The sequence below is a fragment of the Natator depressus genome, chromosome 8 (genome assembly GCF_965152275.1).
Source record: "Natator depressus isolate rNatDep1 chromosome 8, rNatDep2.hap1, whole genome shotgun sequence".
Lineage (NCBI taxonomy): Eukaryota > Metazoa > Chordata > Testudines > Cheloniidae > Natator > Natator depressus.
In genome coordinates, this window is record NC_134241.1 from 29,180,826 (window position 1) to 29,205,033 (window position 24,208).

At 38.4% G+C, this 24,208-nt stretch overlaps 1 protein-coding gene and 1 long non-coding RNA gene across 4 annotated transcripts in view; one reads left to right on the forward strand and one right to left on the reverse strand.

Moving 5' to 3' along the window:
* LOC141992070 (uncharacterized) overlaps positions 1-8,071 on the forward strand; it is a 53,836-nt gene extending 45,765 nt beyond the window's left edge. Inside the window, exons 2-3 of the long non-coding RNA XR_012640520.1 lie at positions 4,597-4,674; positions 7,275-8,071. This is a non-coding gene — a long non-coding RNA (uncharacterized LOC141992070). The remainder of the gene's footprint in view (positions 1-4,596; positions 4,675-7,274) is intronic.
* Positions 7,445-24,208, reverse strand: part of PANK3 (pantothenate kinase 3) — a 33,960-nt gene continuing 17,196 nt past the window's right edge. For all 3 annotated transcript variants that reach the window (XM_074960677.1, XM_074960678.1, XM_074960676.1), the window contains 4 exons: positions 23,248-23,424; positions 20,259-20,382; positions 17,885-18,010; positions 7,445-14,456 (listed from right to left, as the gene is read on the reverse strand). In XM_074960677.1, the coding sequence (XP_074816778.1) occupies positions 14,406-14,456; positions 17,885-18,010; positions 20,259-20,382; positions 23,248-23,424 (478 nt within the window). In that variant the 3' untranslated portion in view covers positions 7,445-14,405. The remainder of the gene's footprint in view (positions 14,457-17,884; positions 18,011-20,258; positions 20,383-23,247; positions 23,425-24,208) is intronic.

A 24,208-nucleotide genomic window follows, 5' to 3' on the forward strand; every position in this document is an offset into this window, starting at 1 on the left:
TTATTTGGGCATAAGCTTCCATGGGCTACAGCTCACTTCATCGGATGCATGGAGTGAAAAATACAGTGCATCCGATGAAGTGGGTTTTAGCCCACGAAAGCTCATGCCCAAATAAACGTGTTAGTCTCTAAGGTGCCACAAGGACTCCTTGTTGTTTTTGCTGATATGGACTAACACGACTGCCACTCTGAAACTTACGAAGGATGGCTATCCCATCCTGATGCTTGTGCCATGGTAGCTACACTTCTGTTTTTAGCACACTAGTTCAATTTGAACTAGTGAGGGTACGTCTGCCCAAGCTGAAATTACACCTTTCAGCTCCAGTAGACGTACCCTAAGCATTGGCAGCACAGTGCTACAACGTTTGGCAGTAAATACTGAATGTTTCAAGCCATGTTGTCCTTAAATCATGGAAGAAATGTATTAAGTTCAATAAGACTTCAAATTTGGTCCCAAGATACCTGACAGTGTTCCTTTAAGTCAGCCCTTTACAATCTTGTTGCTGCTATTGCTCCTGATCCGTTTCTCTTCATGATAAATATTCCTTGTCTGGCGCTAACACCATTCCGTTATAGGAGGATGTCATCAGTGTTGTTATTTATTTGAAGACAGTGTTTCAAGTTAACACCTACAGGCAGCAACTGACCCAAATTCTACCATCTAGTGCTTCAGTTTAAATACGGAGTGAGTTCACTGATATGGTCCCAAGAGAAATGAAATAATAAACTGAGCTGTCAATAAAAACACCAGATTCAGTGCTCTGACATTTTGGTTTTACACCTATTCATGAGTGTTCAGATAACTGCCAAATATTCACTAAGGCATGCAAATTCCTAAAGTGCCATAGATTTAAGCACAATTTTATCCAAAAATTCATAGTGGAAGAGTGTCTGCCATTCTTCTGATCTAAAAAATTCAGTCTTTCAACAGAGCAACGATACCGTATGATTTAGGAAATCAGCTACACAACATGAATAATACGTTTCTAAAAAAGACATCCCTTAAACTGAAAATGATTCATACAAACTACCAAACAGTAACAGATTTTATTCAAAGATGAGGATGGATTTGTGTGACCTGCTACCCAAAAAGGCTAAATTATTAAATACTGGACCATATTTTCAGCTAGCATAGCTCCATTGACTTTAATACTCTTGTCTTCAATAGAGCTACAGCCGCTGAGTATATGGCCTGGTCCACTATACATTACAAATATCTGGACTCTCTAGTCATTACATGCACAGTTGGAAAACTTTGGTAATATGGATGAAAGTTATTCCTGAAAGACAGTTTATTTAAGATTGTTAATGTTATTGTCAGTTATGTTTCCAGTATATGGGTCCATAAAAGCCAAACCCAGTGAAAAAGCTATGCAAAGATAAAACTTGCTAAAGCAGTGATTTGATAATGTGATCAGCTGATCACAGAAAGAAGTTACAGCTGCAGTGAAACAAACAGCACAAAACAATCATACTCTGGCAAGATTTTAGCAGTTCACTGACCTATCAGCTGTTCTTTGTGCTTTTCCTTCAGAGTTGGGGAATGAAGCAATCTTATTCCTTGCAAAAATCTCTTGGATTCTGTGTGGTTGTCACCTGAGTATGTGTACTAGTGAAAGTATCTGAGAAGTTGGACTGAGCTAGTATTGGATCACCTAGCATATGCTCTTACTAGACGAGGACTGTCTCCTGTAGTATATTTCTAGGCGCTTGCTCCTGTGCCCATTGAAGTAAATGGGTGTCTACCTAAAGCCTAGTAGAGTTAATGAAAATCCGTTGTTCATTCTCCCTTGAAATTACTCACGTGACCTTCCAATACTTCTTGTGAGAGTCTATCCAAGACTGCAATAGATCTGTTAAAATATTTTCCCATTAGTAATCCTCAATTATCTTTTTTTCATCTAATTGCAGTCAGAGGCAAATTAGCAAAATACGTTCTGCAAATATTTGGTCAGATTTTTAAATGAATTCACTCCGATTATTTTTGCCCATTTTGTGTTCATTCATCAGTTAAGCTAGTGAACAACTTCAGGGGCAAAAACTTTCACTGGGGGAGCGGGAAGCAACAAGAGCATGCCAAAGCTCATCCTTTACAGAATGGTAAAAATACAGGGCAACCTTCTCTGCTGATGCTTTTAGAGGCATCAGCTTGCCTACTTCCCCCTCCCTTGCAATGCTCAGGTATGCATGGCAGGCCTGCTCTCTCCTCTGTCTCTCCTGGGACATTGCCTCCTTCTACCTGACAGTTCCACAGGAGCCTCTCTATTTCTCTCACATTGGGGATGTGGGGTGTAAAAAAGAGTGATTCAGATATGTACATATATTAATTGGGACTCAGGAGTCAAGTTTTGCACACATTTAGCCCCTTAAATGCCTACAATAATTAATGTTAAAATCTTTTTGCTGATACTGGCTGGAGACTGGATACTATTTTTAGATCTTTCTGGCTGGCTTGATTCCCCCCCAATATGTTCTGGTGATTCTGTTCAGGTGTCTATTTCTTGCATTGGTAGCCTAATGAAAGATGATGCAAGAAGGCTGACACCAGATTGGAACAAACAAATCAATCAGGACATTTACTGTCCGCTGCATTGATATGCCACTTGCCTGTGCAGACATCTGACTAACTTAAGCTCACTTGAGCTTAAAACTCAGCAAAGAAGAAAACATCAGATGGAGTGGTTTGTTAACGAGCCATCCCGGAATAATGAAAGCTCACAGCAAAGGAGGGCCAAATAGCCTGCATCAGACACTATTCCTGCACACTGTATTGCTCCTCCGACCCTACATTTGGGGTGTGCTCAGCTTCTGGCTTGAGGCCCAGCTCTCACTTAAAATTTTAAAACTTTGTTGGGCTGCTCAGCAACAAAAACATAGTATCACTGAAGACATAAACACTCTGTTTAAATGTACATATTTCCTTCTGGGATGTTGCTTGGCTTTACCTCCCTAAAAAGGAATGGAAAGTTAGAAGGCTGAACAGATTTGTGTCTGTTAACAAGAAATTTATTAGCACACAAATTTAATTAGGTTTTCCCCCCATCATTACTTAATATACACAGAGCAGCTATACTGAATCACCTTTCCTGTAAGGGGTTAATCAGTTCAATTAACCTATTTGGCACCTGACCTGAAGGACCAATGGAGAAAGAAGATACTTTCAAATCTGGTGGGGGGGAGGTTTTGTTTGTGCTCTTCATTTGTTCCCTCCCTTGGAGAAAGGGACCAGGCAGGAAAAAACATCTCCTGAAATGAGCATCTAAGATTACAAAAATTGTAAGTAAAGCAAGGAAATGCATTAAATTATCTTTTGTTTTAGCTTGTGAATTTTCCCTATGCTAAAAGATAATTTCATTCCTGTTTTGTAACTGGAAAGCAGAGTCAGAGGGGAATCCTATTGTGTTTTAAACCTTTTTACTTACCCTGTAAAGTTATCTTCCCTCTTGATCTTGCAGGTGTGATTTTTTTTTTTAAATAAAATTCTTCTAAGAATCTGATTTTCGGTGTCCTAAAAACCAAGGGGGTTGGTTTGTGCTCACATTGTAACCAATTGCTTAGTATATAATTCTTAAAAAGAAAAGGAGTACTTGTGGCACCTTAGAGACTAACCATCCGATGAAGTGAGCTGTAGCTCACGAAAGCTTATGCTCAAATAAATTGGTTAGTCTCTAAGGTGCCACAAGTACTTCTTTTCTTTTTGCGAATAGACAGACAGACAAACACGGCTGTTACTCTGAAACCTATATAATTCTTAAGCCTCCCCAGGAAAGGGGGTGAAGAGGCCTGGGGGAATATTTTGGGAAAATAGGCACTCCAAGTGGTCCGTTTCCTGAATTTTTGTCTAAATCACTTTGGTGGTGGAAGCAATACCATCCAAGGACAAGGAAAGGGTTTGTGCCTTGGGGAAGTTTTTAATCTAAGCTGGTAGAAGTAAGTTTAGGGGGTCTTTCATGCCGGTCCCCACATCTCTACCCCAGAGTTCAGAGTGGGAAGGGAACCCTGACAAAGCTGCACTAGGATCACAGTCAATAAAAATACTTTCCTTAAAGAGGAAAGGGACTTTGTACAGAGGCAATACTGTTACTTAGGCATAGAGTATGGAAAATGCATGGTCTCTCTGCTCCCTCTGCTGGCTCAGTGTGAGAGCTGTAAGGGAAATTTGAGAACACAGTTAGACTTATTACTGTACTTTCCATACATCATAACTAACTCTCCTGCACAAGTTTTTTACACTAGTCTGAAATGACACTCTAAATTCAACTCCAAACACTTGCTTTATTTAATTTTGGGTGATGTATCAGTGGACTGAACAGTCTGATTAATAGGAAAGTGTTTATCTAACAAAGCAGCTAAGGAAATGCATATCCACACCATGGCTGGCTAGAAGACAGTGTGGTGCTCTGCTGAAATTAGCATCAAATTCAGTACCTCCAAAATAAGTCATTCAGGAAATATTTTGAGAGGGGTCCTAATTAATCTGATTAATGGAGGAAATCTAAAGGACAGGTTTGCTAGTGTACACATGGCAAATTATGTTGGCAAAAAAAAATAAATAAGCTTTTGTTTCATGACTGTGTCCTCCATATTTTTTCCTCAGTTATAACGGATAGTTCCTTGCAAGTCCTGCTGTGTCCCAGAAGAAGTCTCAAAGACAGATGCCGCAAGTAATTTACAAGTAAATCTTTACCTGCACTAAGAGGGGGGGAAAATAGTAAGAAAAGTAGATTTGTAAGACACCATAGACTCCTGAAAACAGATTCCCAGCTTGGACAAGGAAAGGAATCCCCAGTATAATCTGTCCTATGTACCATGGTTCAGGGAAAGCAGCTGGCTGGGAAACCTTCTGCCTGGAAACAGTGTAAACTGAGAAAGCTAAAACCCCTCCCCCTGTGACTGACAGCTCTGGTTCTACTTCCCCAACAGTAGAGCAGGGTGAAAACACAATTCTCTGTTTATAAAAGTAGGTGGAAGTTAATGATTCTTATATTACTAAAAGACCATGCTGCTGGCTTCACAAGATTGACTTTATAGGCTTATGGATAAAATAACATGAAGTTACCTAGTTTCATAGAAACATGACAACATTGGCATTAGGAAGTCATTCTTAAGATTTCCATAAATTTTGTATAGTCTCCAGGGTTAGGCTAGATCTAAATATTTATTACGTTTCATAAAGCAACCTATGTCCTCATTCACGCATAGTAGGTACCAATATGAAGGTTTAAGCACTTCAGCTGAGTTTTACATCTGAATGTAAAAGCCCTTTTCCAGTGACCAGTACAGTAACCCCCATTCAACATAAACTATCTCCAAACTCATTTAAATGGCTACCCAGCTGTAACCAGCAAAATGAAATCTCCAAAAGGTATCTTTACTTTTCACAAAAAGCTAAAGAATCTTTGTCTTTTATGGGAAAGGGGCATCAGCAAGTATAAGGTACATGAAACCAAGAGCTTGAAGTTAGTTATGACAACATAGGCACCCCTCAGAATCCCTGAAGCCTCTCCTCACTATAGCTCTGCTTCAAGTTATTGCAAATCAGGGCTGTCAGCCACGAAATCTGACATAACTTTTCAGATTTGGGGGTGTTTGGATTTAGACCAATCACCACTGAAAACAAAAGTTGACATTTTACAGACAAGCTCTAGATGTCGACCAGTTCAACCTCCAATCCTGATCTCCTTCGCCACCAACTCTAGCCCTGACCCTTTGCTCCTGAAGCTCCCTTCCACCACACCACTAGTCATCCCAAAAAAACTCATCTCCCCTACTTACTCCTGCCACTCCAAATGAGCTCCAGCCAAAAAAAAAAAAAAAAAAAAACACACCTCACCCATCCATTCCCTTCTCACTTAGCTCCCACCAACCATGGTATTTGTATTCTATCCCCAAAGAAAATCATTTAGAAAATATGCAGAGAGGATTTGTACTAGTTTACTTCAAGACAGCCACTACATTAGAGTATGCATGAGGGTGCAGAGGTCCAAAACTGCTATTTAACATAAATCTATGAAGTGATTTGAGGTAGTATTTTCAACTGTAGATCCTATTGCCTGTCTTCTACAACATGTAGAGCAGTGGTTCTCAAAGCCGGTCCGCCACTTGTCCAGGGAAAGCCCCTGGCGGGCCGGACCGGTTTGTTTACCTGCCGTGTCTGCAGGTTCTGCTGATCCCTTCCCGCAGCCCCCATTGGCCTGGAGCAGCGAACTGTGGCCAGTTGGAGCCGCGATCAGCCGAACCTGCGGATGCGGCAGGTAAACAAACCGGTCCAGCCTGCCAGGGGCTTTCCCTGAACAAGTGGCGGACCGGCTTTGAGAACCACTGATGTAGAGGATTAATCATGGACTATTTACAAAAAATTCAGATAAACTTTGAAACAAAAAATCAAGTGAGCATCAGCAATACTGCCTGGATTTTTAAAAAGTTGTGTTAACATACAAATGGAAAGAACTTTTACTGTAAGGATTATTGGAATAAGATAGCTAGTGTGCATCATGACTTTAAACTTCAGTGCATGCTGCTTTTCATCCAGGGCCTAGAGATGGAAAAAGTAGTATTTTACATCCCAGGAACCTGCGGAACTCTTTAGGTCAAAAGTTGCTGGTTGTCAGGATTGTGGATGAAGGTATAAGATTTAGGATAAGAGATGTGCTGCAGCCTCTAATTACCTTAATGGGTTCATTTGAGTATTAATTGCATCTCTCATTTTGGGTGGCTGCAGTATATGTAAACTAAACTCTAAGGCACAGCCAACAGAGCTAGCTAATTAGGATTCACCTAAAAGCTATGTGCTCTTGTAAGGACTCTAAATTTCCATTACTTCAGTAGAAACAATTTCAGGGCTAAACAAAAACTAGGCTACTTGGATAGTGAAAACAAAGGACAATTCTCCAGGATGGAGCATTATCTTATGCTGAAGAGGGTTCACATTGGCAATTCAGAATTCTTGAAATACTCTTGAGCTAGTCTGCCAGTATAACAAGTGGGTGTTTAACTGAACTGAAAAGTCAGTCTGAGTAAGCACAGCCAGAATGTATAATACGGTCAAGTAGCAGTAAATTGTTTAGGAGTGTAGGGAACCAGTATAGATTCCCAAGGTAAGAAGACAGTTTTGATGTGAAAGCTTACATTGCTGTTGCCAGGGTTATACTTGTTGCATTGGATCTATTCTTCAAGGCTATCAATGTAGGGCCGTTTATGAGTTGTACATTTAAAAAATGGCAGCTACATCAAAATTTAGTTATACCATAAACTCATTTAATCTTTCCTTTACAGGTTTTCGTCAATAGGAAGAAGAGCTGGAGAGTTGGTCCCATCCTGTTCCCCTACTGTTAAGTTATATGCAACAGTACAAAGTATATCCATTACAACAGCAATTTGTGATGCTATGCATTGACTAACAAAGGAGCACAAAGAAAAGGAACAATGGAGGCACAATGGAACAATCTGGAGTTATTTATTAGGAAAAGTAAGACAAAGTACTGCTTCAACATTCATACTGAACAAAACCAGAAAACTAAACTACAAAAAAGTAGGTCCATCATATTGAAGTTGGCTTATGGCAATACAGTACAAAGAAGTAAATTAAATCCAAACTTCATTTATGCAAGCAAACAATAAAGAGTTATATACAGTTTTGATGGGGATGGATTACATTGTAGGCACAATCGATTTGGCCACAATGAAAATACTTAATTATATCTATTCTGTACATTCAATAATGAGCAGCTATAAAACGAAAAAATAAATTAAACAATTTACAAGAGATGTACTACAGTTTACATAAAGGTATAATTTAATAAAGTTAATACAAATTTGCAGCACATTGTACTTTTTACATCATATCTTCAGTGTCAGAACAGTAAACAAATAAGCTCAGACATAAGTACAATATAATAGAATAAGGCAACTTAACTGAAATGGCTCTTATGGAGAAGATCTTCCTCACATGGGTTTGGAGTTTATTGATTTACTATCCCTTTTGCTAAGGAACTAAAAACTCTGAATGTATGATTTGGTCACTAGAAGGCCTACAACTGGTAAGAAAATTGCCTAGCAATTTAGAGAGAAAATACACATGGTTAAAATGACAAATGTAAAAACAGATGGTGCTGACTATCAAAAGACAACTTTTTGCTTATGTCCCATCTCAGTCTGAACACCAAAGTAACGCAAATTTTCAGGTTCTTGGTACTGCAAATTTAATTTTTTTTCCCCAAACATCCTCACTCCCTACAAAAATCTGTGTTTAAATGAATCTTTTGTAATGTTCAGTCTGAAACCAATGTAACCGCTTAAAGGCTTTGTATTTACAAAGGTCTAAAATATCCATGCTGAAGGAATTGTGAAATTTGAACAGATTAAAATTTATTACTGCAGATTAACAATTCAGAAATCCTATTTCAGTTTATTTTATGGATAGGACTACTTAAGTTACATCTTTAAAATTAACTTTAAATATTCACAATTTTCAAAAGTGATTCATACTAATAGTAATGGTTGTACTTTTTGAAATGCTAACACAGAAGGACACGGTGAGCCCACAGTAGTTGGTACTAAAACTTTGTCTACTCTAAACAGCTACAATGATAAAAGCCTGGGAAAGTATAAGATTAACATCTAAAGCTAGTTTTAAAACTGAAATTCTAGAAATGAAAAGTGATCCATGTCATAAAATTCACAAATTGAATGTAATCAGCTTTACAGAAAGCCAGCCCCATGAATGGCTCTTGACCTTAATGAATTTCAATCCAAATATATAAAAAAGGAAGCTTGGCCTAAGGCCGTGAGAAATCTTTGCAATTTGACAAATTTCAGATCTGTCAAAAGGACCAGGCCATAAATATTAATTCTATTTACAACTTTTGATTCTAAATTTTTCAAATGATTTAGCACCAGCAGCAATATGCAAAGTAGCACTATTGTTTTCCCCATTTCCATGTTGTTTTTAAAAAAAATCTTGGGGCCAAATGTTTCATTGCTGCTAAAAGTAGCTCCCGTTTAAACCAACAGGCTACTTAGCAACTAAGACAAGCAGGATTTGGCAATCAGTTATACAGTATTCTATACATGTCAGATCTAAGCAGGTAAACTCAGCTTGGAAAACAAGCTTGGTTACAAACTTTATCTTCAAGTCTTCTTCAAAGGTATTATTACATTTTATAATACTGGTAACAATATTTGGAATATATTAACAAGAAAAGCCAGATATATCTGATCAAAAGGGTTTAGTAATATGCACTTAAGTGTTTTGTGGAATATAAGTGGAGAATTATTGCACCACACTGTGAGAAGGCATCTTAGTGCCCCGCCATTCGCTCCATATTAAACACAAACTTCCATAAACTTGATTAAGTTTTTGCAGATAATTAATCCACCAACTCTATTCTTAATGAGCTGAAAATTCCCTGTGCCACTGTGCCTTAGCCTGAAGGGGAAGGATTATCTCAAAATGTAACTTCAACTGTATTTATCAAACATGCTTGCCGACATATTACTGTAAAATACGCAGCTAGGTTATCAATACTTAAGTATGACCCTCAGTATTGTGTGTAAATTCCTTAATCCAAACAAAACCCAACAACTCTACACATTGCAGGTTTTCTAAATACACGTATGTGGGAAAGATGGAGAAACCTCTGTTTCATAAGGCAAACATGAACATAAGAAATAGCCAGCTTCACTGCATGTTACATTAGATGCAGGGGAAAGTGGGTTACACCTATTTAGCTGCACTGGTTCAACCTCAATATTTCTGTTTTGCTTGAACTGATCAGTAACAAGACCATCTTGTCTCCAATTCTGTTATGAACTAATCTAATCTGTCTCCTTAGGATACCAACAATTCATTTACAGAGGTTTTATAATAAATGAGATATTTACAAAAACAGTAAAGGCATGAAAGAAAGATTATACAATGAATAAACATAAGAATATACTGATTAGTCTTTAAAGAGCACAACTTTGCTCTAAGTGCAAGCACCTTGAAATACTTTCAAATGTTAAACTCCCACAGCTATCCTAAAACATTAGGAAATATAAGTTATTGCCACAGTTATTTGGAATGGGACAGTTTCTTAAAAAAAAATACTTCCAAAAATGTGGTGCTTTACTAAATATCTACACTGGTTCAGGTAGAATATAAAAAATTGTAATATAACAAAGGCCGTTTATTCTCCTCACACTAAAAAGGCAAGGAATACCTTACATGTATATACAAGATGTGTGCTACCAACCACCTGAATGCAATAGGAATAGAACCTCTCAATACAACTAATATGCAGGCAAAAGTATTACTGAAGAACCAGAATTATTAAGCATTTCTTATATATCCCTTGAAAATGGGTAACACAGCCTGGCCTTTAACCCTCAATACCAAAAATTTAAATATCATTAGGAAGTACTGCATGAAGCGTCAATACCACATAAGTGCTTTGTTGCTGGATGCATGTCACTGCAAGCAAAACACTCTTAATGACGAAAAAGGGGAAAGTGATCTGTTCAGAGCCTTTACAGTCCCAGATTCTAAATGGAATGATGCTTTATAGAAAAGATGTTTATACAAGTGGCAATACTATTAGATTCACAAAAAAAAAAACTTAACAGAAAAATGTAATGCCAGTATTGTAGATTTGGTCTTAAATTTAAAGGTCCAAACTATGTAGCAAAAAGGAGTTCCTTAAAGTGCGGTTACCTTAAGCACAACTAGAAAGGTGTTTGGAGTGGTTAGAGATTTGTTAGCCATACCAGCCTGTCCATGATATCTTCATATAAAAATGAAGCGTCTGATAAAGAAACAGCCTGTACTTGTGGAGCAAAAAGCAAGCATCATTGCAGAGAGACAACATTCTGACATAATGCATGGACAAATCCAACTGGGAGGAAGGGGAGACAAAGCGGTAGGCATAAATACTCCAACAAAAGTAGACTAGCTTGCCATGAAGATGGGAGGCCAGAAAACTCATACTGTCTTCTTGACTGGTCTAGCGGACCACCTAAAATGCTGATACAATTATTCTCCACGTCTACAGTAAACAGTCTGGGGTGACAAAAGTATTACTGGCGCCAAGAATGCTCTTACATCAAATTGCAGTGCCAGCAAAACTAACATCATTGGCACCATGTGAGAAATTAAAGGCACTCGTCTGGCTTGATTTGAGACCGGCTACATTCAGAATGAGCTTTGCCTTTTTCTTTCAAGGGAAAAACCTCTACTTGAAGAAAGTGGTTCCCTGTTTGAGAATTCAGCAGTAGCCATGAGGATCCACAAGCTTGCAAAGAAAGTTGTTGCACTTCATCTGCTATAACATGTGACAGCTTGTCTGTTCCTTTACTGTAAAGAAACGCCAAGTAGCATTGAGACAAAGAAATGCCAAATGTGAAGGTAAAAGCATAGAAGATAAGAAAGAAGTGAACCTACATCAGCGATTCACTCTAAAGGAAGTGAGCCTTTTAGCCCTGGCAAGGTTCTTTTGGTCTATATACAAAGGTCTAGATGAAGAAATTTAGAGCTACTTTCATTTGTACTTGCCAAGCTTAGTGACTCCACTAAACTTACAAACACAGCCTTTTGGATCGGATGACAAAAGGCTGTGTTTGTAAGTTTTTGAAAAAAATAACCAAATAAACCTCAGCAACTGTGCCTGAACACTCTCCAGCAAAAAAGCCCCAAAACCCTCTATTAGGATGGATCTCAAGGGGTGCAGAGGAGGGCTACAAGGCTTTGCTGGTAGTCTCTGGAGAGAATGGGGGGGGGGGTAAGAACAACCACCAACCAACTTACGCTGAAGGAACTAAAAAAGGCGAGACAGACTTTTTCTGAAGTTGAAGGCAAGAAATATATAAAGGTAGGACATGCATCTTATTTCTCATGAGGAATACTAATAGCATATATGCAATACAGCTATTCAAGAATTACTTATGAATTTATTCCTGTGTCCATGTTAACTTCAAAAATTTATCATAGGCTACATCAAATTAATATTTCTTGAATTTATGAAGGTCATTTCTCTCAGACTGTCTTGCTAGGGAACTGGAAAAGTAAGATTTTAGCTAAACTTACTTTCAATATCTTCAGGTCAAAAATATACAACCTACTTCTAAATACTGCTTCAAAAGCAACTCTCAGTTTATGCTCCAGTAGTACAGGATGTATATGGAAAAAGTAATCTATGGCAATGGATATGGACTAGCTAAAGTGTTTCTTGCCAAATTGCATGACATGATGCTGAAGTACTAAGTCTCCATCCCTCAGGAAAGGCAAGCATTTGGTGTGTGAAACTTTGTACGAAGCTAATACAACCTGCAGAAAAATGAGTTTTCAAATAATCTCTCTGTGAAAAGTTCATAGAAGAAACAAGTCTCAATGACTTCTTCCTACTACAGGCTGTTAATGCAAACTAACTAAGCTACTAGCTTATAAACTCAGTCATGGTAAAACGTCTAGCAACTTTCATAACGGCACATTTTACCCAAGCTGTACCAACTTGCTTCATAGATTGTTGCTGCCTTCGCTCAATGATATAAGCATAGTTCTACAAATGAGTCTATCTTTCCAGACTGAAGCCTCAATTTAAAAAAGTCTTCACAATGGAAATTTAGCTTAGGTACTCAGCAGCAATGACAAACTATATTTGAAGTTGACATTGCTCTGGGTGGAATGAAATGGCCTCCATCTCACCCCTATAAAAGTCACTGCACGTCAGGACCTTAGGAAATTTTATGGAGTTCAACTAAAAAAACAAAAACAAAAACAAACAAAACCCCCAGAAAGAGTATTTTCTACTTACTATTTTCAGTCCCCTCTATGCTCATTATGTGGAAAGGTAATGTGGCTAAAAAGTTGCTGCTGTAATGCAACATAGCAATGTTCTAGAATACTTACTCATTTATTTGATTTAGAGTCATATCCATTTAAATAACATGTTTAATTCCAACATATCAATAAATTCTAATCAGATATAGCTTTTAATGCATCCACAGGAAATACTTAACATTAATTTACTTCCTGCAAAATTGGGTATTTCTTCTGAGGTACACTAAATACACTGACATACATAGCTGGCTTGACTTCTGACATGGTCTTTCTGGTCTAAAGCCTTTATCTCCTGGCTGCAGCAACACTTATGACAGTAAAACAACTACTGTAAAATTTAAAATAGTCTGAGAACATAGTATGTAGACAAAACAAAGACTAGTCTCAGAATATGCAGTTTATCCCAAGGCCACAGTTTGCAATAATGGGAATTGTTTAACAAAGCATACTAAACACTGGTCCTTTTGACTCTGCAATACAAACTCTGGAGCTACAAAAACAAACTTTCAATTCCAAACAAGATCAATTAAAATCATCAACATAGATTTGAGACTGACTTATTAGAAGTGAAATATCTTGTTTACGATTAATGAAATGAAGGACTGAATGTTTTCAAATCGGTAGAGCAGGGATGGAATTTGTACAAGCATCCTCACAAAGATATGCCAAAGCAACAGAATTCCAAGCTGTAATACTATTATTTTAGTCCCAGGCCTCTTTTGGGTAAATATACTCTGCAGGTTTTGTGGTGACTTTCACAAGTAGAGGAGAATGAAATCAAAATGTTGTGATTTAGAATGTAAGGTCATGTCAGATACCTTTTCTAAAGGCTTGCTGTTCCTTGAATCATGAACCTAATCCAAAGGGATCTACCTTTCGATAAATGAATTGAACAAATGTTAAGCTTCACAAGAGTACAGATGTGTGGAAATGCAGCAGTAGCTGACCTTATCTGTATTTTTACTTAATATATTTGCAAAAAAAATTAGATATTTTCCCATTAGACCTCAAAATTCTGCAATTATTGGAACATATTAAGCGCTTTAACACTTTATGCTGTCCTTATATTGTGAAATAATCTTCTACACTACATAGCTTTGCTTTCTGTTGATGGCACTTTGGTGTTTTCAGGTCAATTGTCTTAAACATACAATTCTGCTCTTAGTAATGAGACAAAAAACAAACTCATCAAAATAAACCATTTTCACCAGATTATCTACAAAAGATATTTGCTTAGCACTAAAGCTTCATGTTTAAGTCCACACTATTGTAAATGATGGACACTGAAAAGGGCTGGAATTCTCTCTTTTGGAAGCTTGTTTTTCAGAGGATGTATTGCATATTAGAAGTTCAAAACTGGCTACAAGCACTGGAGATCATAAGGCAAAACCCACAGGTATTTCACTTAAAAATGCCTTACACAGCAAGATCCCACTTTCTTAATATGGTAACATCCAGCAGTTTACCACTTAAATTTAAAAACAACTGCAGCAAAACTGCTGCTTTTTTTCCTTTGGTTCCCGTTGACTTAAACAATGTAGTAATAATGCCATCCAGATGGAAAACAATTCAGCGTAGTGGCATCTGGTACTTCAGCTGAAATTCGGCAATCCAAGAAGAGCACCGACAGCGCCAAAGTATCCCTGTTTAAAAAAAAAAAAAAAAAACCACACACACACACAAAAAAGCTGTCATTCCAAGTTTCAACTACCACATTAAAATTCAGCATTCAGAAAAACCTTTTTTAGCCACAGAAGAGTACTTGGAAGGCCCACACTAAGTATGAAGAATAACGTACATTTGTAATATACTGCCTTTTATCTGAAGTACTCAAAACTTTACGAAATTAAATACTTTGTTTTTTTTATAGCTAACATGCCCTGGTTAAGTTTTTTCCCCCCACTAAAGCCTATATATTACTGAAAACTTAATTTTTTTCATTTGTTTGTAAAAACAGCTAACGTATTTCTAAGGCCCATACCAGTGGTATCTGAGCACATATACCAAAACCAAAAGGCTTTTCAGAAGAGCCCATAGAGATACTAGCTGACCTTTGAACTTCAACATCCACATGGACATTACCTCTGAGGCAGTAGTTCAGCACTTATCTCAACTCTCCACCTTAAGTTTCTCAAAGGTATTCTTCAGGCCTGAACAGAGCCAGCTATACTTTGGACTGGACCTTGAGGCTGCATGTGGACAAACACAAGAACCACCTCTCTATCCCTGGACCACTTCATAACCAAGGTAGAAGCAAGAATTTTTTCCCTATGCAAGACAAAATGACCACCATCATGGTCCCCCAAAATCAAACCTTAAAATCTAACCAAAAAAAGTGCAAGGAATAGCACTAGCAAGGAATTTCAACCATTCGCTATTGAGAAAAGAGAAAACCTTTTGAAGTGATAAACACCCATTTTTTCATGGTCTGTGTGTATAAAAACATCCTCACTGCATTTTCCACTTTTATGCATCCGATGAAGTGAGCTGTAGCTCACGAAAGCTTATGCTCAAATAAATTGGTTAGTCTCTAAGGTGCCACACGTACTCCTTTTCTTTTTGTAGTTTTATAGAAATTCTATCAATTTTTTTCAGTCTTCTGCCAGAGAGGCAACAATTTCACACCCTACTAATGTTGGATCATATTAAAAAATTCTGTATTAAAATCACAAATGAGTTTGATTCCCCATAGTTTAAATTCCAGGGTATTACTAATTAAGAGGTCTCTTGGTTTTTGGTACTGTTTCTCTCCCTCTATGTGTGAAACTTGCAAGCTGCTAATTGTGTTAATACATTCTAAGACAGAGTCTGCTCTCAGAGCAATTCTTTGTAACAACAACTACTCACACAGAGAGAGACTCAAAGCAATACTCTGTAACAACAGAAACAGCACCCAGAGACTCCCCGCCCTTTTGTTGTATTCATCTCGCTTTGTTAACAATTGTGATTAAAATAGAGATAGAGGATGTATGTGGATGGATGCTTGGTGTGGATAATAACTGAATGATCAGGGAGGTGCCAGCCTAAGAATCCAGTGTCCATCAGCTGAAGAAGGCATCAAGTGGAAATAACCAGAGGACCCCCGGAGGGCAGACTGGAATCCACCCAACAGCCTCAAGAATGGGAGAACCAAAGAACATCTGGCAGCACAGAGCCATCAGGAATGTGACATGTGCTGATTGATTCAGCAACAGCATGATGAAGCAATTCCCATAGACTGGCATAGGAAGAAATTCCTATAAAAATGGACTCTAGAAAGTGAGAACTTTGGGGTCTGATTCTGCAAACCAACTTCCAGAAGCATCAGATGAGCATCTGACAAGGCCCTTGCTCCCTCCTCATGTCCAGGCCACCTGGCCAGTGGCTTGGCATGAGCAACTGTAAGGCTGGTAACTATGATAACCACCTTGCAGAACCTGTGTGTGTGTGTTTGTAGGAATGAATGTGTGAATAAATGAGATTGAATGGAATGTTATAGCTATAACTAACTGCTTACTATGATTCTTTCTGTATTCACAATAAATGTAGTATTTTGCCTTTTCCCCTTTAATAAGATCCTGCTGGTTTTTATTTTATTGGTATAACACTAAGCATAAATCACTTAAATTCTGACTGTCTGCATTCAACCCCAGAACATATCCTCTCCTAGTAGGAGAAATTAGCTTACGTCAGCAGAGGCCAACCTCAACCAGGTTAGCCTCTGACCACCAAAAAAAGTAGACAAATGCCTCCAAGAATTTGGACGGTTCACTGTAAGTATCAGTTGTGGAAGAATTAGAACTCAGAGCGGCTCCTAACCTTTCAAGATATAAAAGCAAGCTAATCAAGATCAGCAAAAATACACAATGGCACTTTGAGTTGCCAGCATCCTATATCCCTCAGGTGGGCTTCAGGCTTCAGCAAGGTAGTAGTAGGTAATATTCCACCCATAGATAAGGAAAGAATATCCACATTCATTCTGTTGGACCTCTCTGCAGCAGTTGGTGACATTAAACAAATATCCCTGAATTGTCCCCAAGGACAAACAGGATGAAAGGAAATCCCTGAAGTCCTTCTCCTGGGGACCCCCCCTCCCCCCCACTTCAGACTGAACCCAGAGAACTGATATAGGTAGCTATTTCTTCCTGAGCATTACCTATAGAGTCCCAAAATACCAGATCCTAACCCCACTTGAAATAGATTACATAAGAAACTGTTTGGAGAATGGTTGAGACAATCCGAGTTGAAGTGCCTGTGACATGTAGAGTACACCCAGATTACACATCTTCCCGAATTTTCAATACCTCACTGAAATAACACCTGGATTAAAAAGGTTTGTTAAAGCTCATCCTTCAAAAACTGATATGATGCAGGTTGAAAAAGCACTGCAATTGAACCTTATTCCCCTTACATCTTCAACTCCTGAGAGCATTTGCCCTCAAATTAAGATAGTCCATAACCATTTGAATCCCTCTAAATGCAAGTAGCTCCCGTGGCAAAATGCCTATTTAATTTAACTGACCAGAAGATTGTCCCATTTGAATAAGAGACAGACCTGGCCACTTTGATTTATGTATTAATTTCTAGGTAGGTTTCTATAACTGAAACCGTGTGGCTGAAGCCAGATACCCTGAAATGCTTCACCTGGGAGAAAGCAAAGCAAAACATATTCTGAAGCCTTCCTCTGTGTTTGTATCCCATTCAAAGTCTTCAGATTGGAGTGGCACGAGCTACTGCTCCCCCTCCATAACTGTGATATGCTGTAATAGCTGTTCCATCAGAACAATGTAATGGTCCACCCACTGGATGTGGCTTATTAATACAGAAGATAGAAATAGACTCCAGAATTCATTGATGCAAGAAAACCACAAAATTAACTCTTTCACAAATAAAGTCAAAATCCATTCCTTTGACTTATCAACCACCTACTTCTCTATAGGCTAGGAAGAACAACACAAAAGTGATACTACTGTGAGTTTTATAAATATTTGCAAGGTGACTGGATACTACAGTTATGGGGTCATTTAAAATAGGTATTGTGGATTAAGGATAAGGCAAAACACATACGTACATGTAAGTGTCCTTCGCTTACCTCATGTTCTAGGAACAAGGCCTTCAGCTGGCCTTTTGACCAGTAATCCAGTGCATATGCAAGAAGCTTCATTGACAAAGTGTTCACACGCAAAAAGTTACCAACAAAGACAACTCTGTTTATCTTCTAAAAAAGGAAAGAAAACAGTATGAGCGTTATGACAAGTTTCCTCACTATCCAGTGTGGCTTTAAAAAGCTAGGATCAGAAGAAAAGAGGTTGTCACAAAAAGATTTAAATATTGAATGCTTCAAAGTAGAGAGGAAGAGTACAGACCCTTAAAATAAAAGATTGAGACTTACAGAAAAACTGTAGTAATGTCATTTGAAAAATACCTAAGTGAGGATTTCAAACCACTGAAATAGCCTAACTAAAAGTCCAGCTAAATCAAACACACTTATTCTTGGTAGAGCAAGACTTAATGCCTTCATAGCCCTGTACAATGCTGCTTGATCCATATGCAACAAGGCAGCACTGTAAAGAAGCCGAAGACAATGAGAGAATTCAGATGTTCATTTCTTCAGCTGTTAATGACTGCATGGTATAAGTCAATTAGAAGTGAGACTTCAGAGTTCACATTTAATATGCACTTTTAATTTAGTGTTGTTTAAGAATGCTTTAAAAATTTTTATTACATTTTCCAGTTATGGGGACATTTAAGTTGAAAATAAAGCTGACACTCTGATGGCAAGAATAAGCTCCAACAACTGAAGGCATCTGAGAAGTATATAAAAACACAAGCATGCTTTACTAAAGTTCAACAAATGACTGATGTGAATATTCACATCCAAATTGTTCCAGAAACTTGTGCAGCAGGACCAGCCACTGTCTATACTCAAAGGACTGACACTTGTCTGCTCCTCCCACACCTTTATCTTGACAAGTTCATAATTTAAAAGGTACAGAAATGCAGTTAAAGCAAACAACCTTAATTCTGCTCAACAATGATATGCAGGAAAAATAAAATCTACATTTCTCTACTATGTTAATCTCTGACCACAGACTGTTTTAATTAAAAATATTACGGTAATTACAGAGAGTGTTAATACTGGACAGAGATAGGAAAAATCTAAATACAATTAAGGTTGATTTTGATGCCTCAGCTATTTATTCCCTTACCTTAAGGTATAATAACTTGATATTCCTAGGTTTCAGAGTAACAGCCGTGTTAGTCTGTATTCGCAAAAAGAAAAGGAGTACTTGCGGCACCTTAGAGACTAACCAATTTATTTGAGCATAAGCTTTCGTGAGCTACAGCTCACTTCATCGGATGCATACTCTGAATCGTACGATTCAGAGTATGCATCCGATGAAGTGAGCTGTAGCTCACGAAAGCTTATGCTCAAATAAATTGGTTAGTCTCTAAGGTGCCGCAAGTACTCCTTTTCTTTTTGACATTCCTAGGTTCACTATGTTTGGTTGTAGGATGACGACAACATTCCTGTAATGCACTTTATCATTAAATTACTGGTATGTACTCTCAACCTTATCCCCTTCGTAGATTATACTAGGGCTTGGGGGAAAAAACCCAAAAGCTTACTAGACAGAGGCAGATATGAAAGAAGAGGGAAGGCGATCGCGAACCGTGATGTCAAACATAGAATCCAAATGCAAAATCCATCCTGCCCACCTCCTAGGAGGAAAGTAAAGGTCCTGGGATTTCTAACAGTGCTGTCCTGGACGACTCCAAGCAGGGTCAATATTTCACACAGGCTTCTGGCTAGTAGGTGACTATTTAGGAATCTCCATCTCTAGCTCAGTTGCTGGAAGCTAGAAAAAGCTCTCTCCTCATTCAAAGCTTGCTGACAAGGGGAGATGGGTTTCCGCTACTCTATACCTCAGCTGCCACATTTGGTCCTTTTATTACTAGTTCAGCGTCTTCCTGTGTTGATCAAAGCTTCTTGGCTGCCCACTGCTGTATGGAGCTTTAAGTAGCCATAATGAAAATGAACCTCCAGTTTATTCTGATGCTATCTGGCAAAGTTCTGAGAAGCAGGAGAGGTGATGGAACTATTTTTATGCAGACTCAGGAAGAGAACATCAATTTCACATAAACTGACGTTTCAAATATTAATTTGGAAATAATCAGAAGCGTAACTTAAAAACAAAGCCTTTTCACCACCTCTGTTAATCAGAAAAAACGTTTTATTTGCCATTACAAAGTGAATTCTCAAGCCTCATGAACCTTCCCAAAGGTACTAAAAGTATTCTGACCCGATGTCAAGTTAACAGAATCAAACTGCCTCAGCTAGGAATTTGATAAAGGACTTGAAATGAAAAAAGTGTTTTATAACACTAGTCCTCCCAATGACTGAAAGCAACCACACTACCCATATGAAATTTTCCGATTCCCCTCCCCCACCTAAAATCGTTTACCTCATTTACCGCACACATCCGTGCTATAGACCCAATGTTATTGGTGATTGTAACCAGTGTAGCTCTAGCCAGGTCTTCTTTACTAACAGATTCTCTCTTCTCTTTGTAGATCATATTCCCAAAACTGGAGAGAGAAAATACAATACAAAGTGAAACATTTGTCTTCAACAAGTTTAGAGTACAGTTTCCATGCTGTAGTGGAAATTACATCTTCCGTTTATCCTCAGTCTTAACTGAACCAATTTTCAAATGCTCACTGAATACAGTAATTTGACCACCAAGATTGTGGAGGGTTATGTATCCGCATCCGTTCCTTAAAAAGAAATATACTTCCTCCAAACATTTTAAGACCCTATGAGTTAAATCTTTCTGATTATCCTACAGAATTCCATGAAGGAACAGCTTAAATCTCAGCTAAACAAGATTAGTCCACAGCACTAGCCCAAACAAGTAAAGGTAATTCTGAGCCCTGACTGATGTATTCTGCAGATTCCGAAAAGTCAGCCTCACTTCTTCACAAAACAAAACTATTTTGCTCCATTCTTGCCTTTAGGTGCCATCGAGAAAAAGATAACCAAACACAAAAATTTCAAGTATAATAAAATATCCCTGGGGATTTAAAGTGACAACGTAATCATAAGAATCATACAAGTTTATTGATGCTGCCACAATTCTAATTTTCCTGGGGCTGAGGAATTCTGTCCTGCCGCTGGCCCTATATGAAGCAAGCAACTTCAGCTCATATATCTTTACTCAGTATTTTGCCTAATCACAGCTTGTGGTCTCTTTCTGGCTGAAGACATAAGAACTCTCACCCTGTTCTTATGGAGTGGCTGAAGCAAAGCAGGGGGAACATGGAATTAACAGCACTGTTTCCCATCCCAAGCCCCTCTGAAATTAAAGCCACTAGTAGTTTCAGAAGGAGGAAAAAAGTGAGCAGAGGTGGTATACAATAGACTCCAAGTAAGAAAAATCAGAAGTAAGATCTCCCTGGGGAGGGACAGAATATATTTAAAGAAAAAGAAATGCATGCAGTCATAGAAACAGTCATTCAATTTTTCACTTCCAGCAGGACTGATAAACCCATTATTTGTTCAGACTAAATGCTAGATTCAAGTTTATGTTATTCTCATTCTCCAGTTTCATCATTCCTCATTCCTGCTTCCAAGTACATGGATGCTGCTCCATTAGCCTCCAACTAATGAGCAAGCTGAACAGTAAACAGAGTAAAATATTAACCTTGTGCCATTGGAGGCCAGCCCAATTCTCAAATATGCTGGTGACATAATTACCCATCATCCTGAGACAGACCTAAGACTACCTTGCAATTATGAAATCTTGTGATAGGCTAGCAACTGTGTTTGACAGAAGCTAAGGAAATAATTGCAATATGAATGACTGAATAATAAAATAGTCAATCTGAATGTTTAATAGAGGGAAGCTCTCTAGTTCGATCAAAAATAAAACCATGAGGACTACTTTTCAGTCCAGTATTCAAATGCAGGACCTCAGCTCTTAGAGCTGACAAACAGTTGTAATTAATTTGTAGGAACCTAGAACTTCTAAAGTTGAAGACATGCCTCCATTGGTTCGCACTTATTAGTGACAACCAGATCTTTAAGAATAGCCAAAACTGTTGAACTACGACAGCTGTACTAGACTTGGTGGGTAAATTAAACCAACGACTACAGTAAGATCACCAAAAGTATTTTCCCAATTGAAGAGCTTTTCAACGTTCATTAGACAGCAAATATAAAAATATAAGTATGCTCAAAACCATACTAATTCATCTGGTGCCTGTTGAATGCTTCCGAGATGCTGTATAAAACTGAAAATAGTGGTTAAATGAAAATCCTTTGCCTGGGTGCCTGGCTGGTTAACTTAAAAAAAGGTATCAAACTGAGGAAATAAAGCCCAGACAGGAAGAGCTGTTGTAAAATGGAGAAGAAAGCTGTCAGACTAAACAATGCTCTCAAAGATCCCAAACAGCCATTAAAAAGGTTTGACAAATATTTTCATTAATTTTTATTTCCTTTCTATGCCTGCTTGCCCTTTGACCTGTGAGTATTCTATGCAGGAACTTGTCTGTTTCTTTTAAATCTACACTTGATGCTGTTTTTTAGTTTTTCAGGAATAAAATATTACACAGAATGGGACTGCTATAGCTAGCTAATAATCAACTACTACTATCTGGTTTCAAAATGTTCAGAAAGGTTAGCTGTATATATTTTTAAACACAAAAGTAACTGAATTGAAATAGTAAGACTGCAAAAACTGTTCTTCTAATAGATACTGAATACAGGTCTCTTTTTTAAAATCTTAAAACCTCAGTCTTAAGAGACAAGAAAAGGTGATACCTCCTCATTAACAGGTCATGAATAGTTAAGACTACATTTTAGTCACGGGTATTTTTTAGTAAAAGTCATGGAGAGGTCACGAGCAGTAAACAAAAATTCACAGGCCCATGACCAGTCCATGACTTGTACTATATACCCATAACTAAAACTTGAGTCGGGGGGTCATGGGTGCTCTGGGGGAATTACCTGGGACCCTGCTGATGCTGGGGGGTGTGTGTGTGGGGAAAATGGGAAAACTTGTAGCAGTGCGTGGCCCAGGACTGTTGCTGGTGGCAGGAGGGTTGACAGGCTCCCTACCAGGGTCCATGCAGCTCCCCAGAAGTGGCCGGCGTGTCCCTGCAGCTCCTAGTGGGAGGGAAGGCAAGGGGGACTCCACATGCTGCCCCCGCCATGAGCTCCAGCTCTGCGGCTCCCACTGGCTGGCAACCGACACCCCAACTCCCAGCCCTGAGCCCCTTCCCACACCTAAACTGCACCAGCAGCGGTCAGTGTGACTGGCCCAGAGGCTGCCTGATCTGCTTGGGAAGCCCCAGAGCCAGCCTCACCGGCCACTGCAGAAGTCACGAAGGTCACTGAATCCATGAGAGATATGGAGCCTTAATTACAGTTAAATAAGCGAGTCTCTGGCTTACCTGGAGGCTACTGCCCATCCTGGCAAGCCAAAACGTTCATAGTCCCCTCCATAAATGTCCCGAACAAGCTTATCAGCATGTGTACTGTCCCCTTTGGATGCCATTTCAAGAGCTTCTTCAAAACTTTCACAGCCAGTCAATAAACTGCATAAACCCAGAAATGTCCCTCCACCTAAACTAATGAAAAAGGAAAAGACGACTTTTAAACAGCATTCTCACATAGTACAACTAAATAATATATAAATGTATTCCTTCAATTAAGATACTGATTTGTCTGCTTTCTTCCTCAGAGCTTGGTATTGCTTAGCAAAGCAGTCAGTTGTGAATCATGGCAACAATGTTTACACAGGTATCAGCTTAACTGTGCACACACAAGATTTTGAGCTGCAAAAGTTAAGTAAACTATTTAAAAATAAATGTGTTTTTGCTGTTTCCCGAGAATTCTTTTATTGTGCACCTAAATTAAGATACTAAAATTCATACTTGCAATAGGTAAGTGAAATAGGTGTGAGTATCAAAGTGCCAGTGGGAGGGCATAAACTCAGATGAGGATGCCCAGAAGCACCCACATCTGATCATTGGCTTCAAGTCCTTGTTCCTCTTTCTGCATCACTTCAGTGAACGCGTTCTCATTTTTCTCCAGTAGAGCAGAAAAAATATGAGTGCATTGGAATAATGCTATACAATAAAAAAAAAAAAAAAAAAAAAAAACCTAATGTGACAAACCTAAAACCACACACTACTGATATTAGTCTCCTGTTACAGACCACACAGCAGAAAAAACACTAACTACACCTCGTTACTAGAGCCATGGAGATAGCTTACAATTAATGCTGCTGGTAATTAAATAGGACATGAAATCAGTTTATCACATGGAAAAGACATGCAAAGAAATTATTTGAAAGCTTAAGAAAATATTAGGGTCATTATTCCATACAAGAATCATAACTTAAGATTTCAT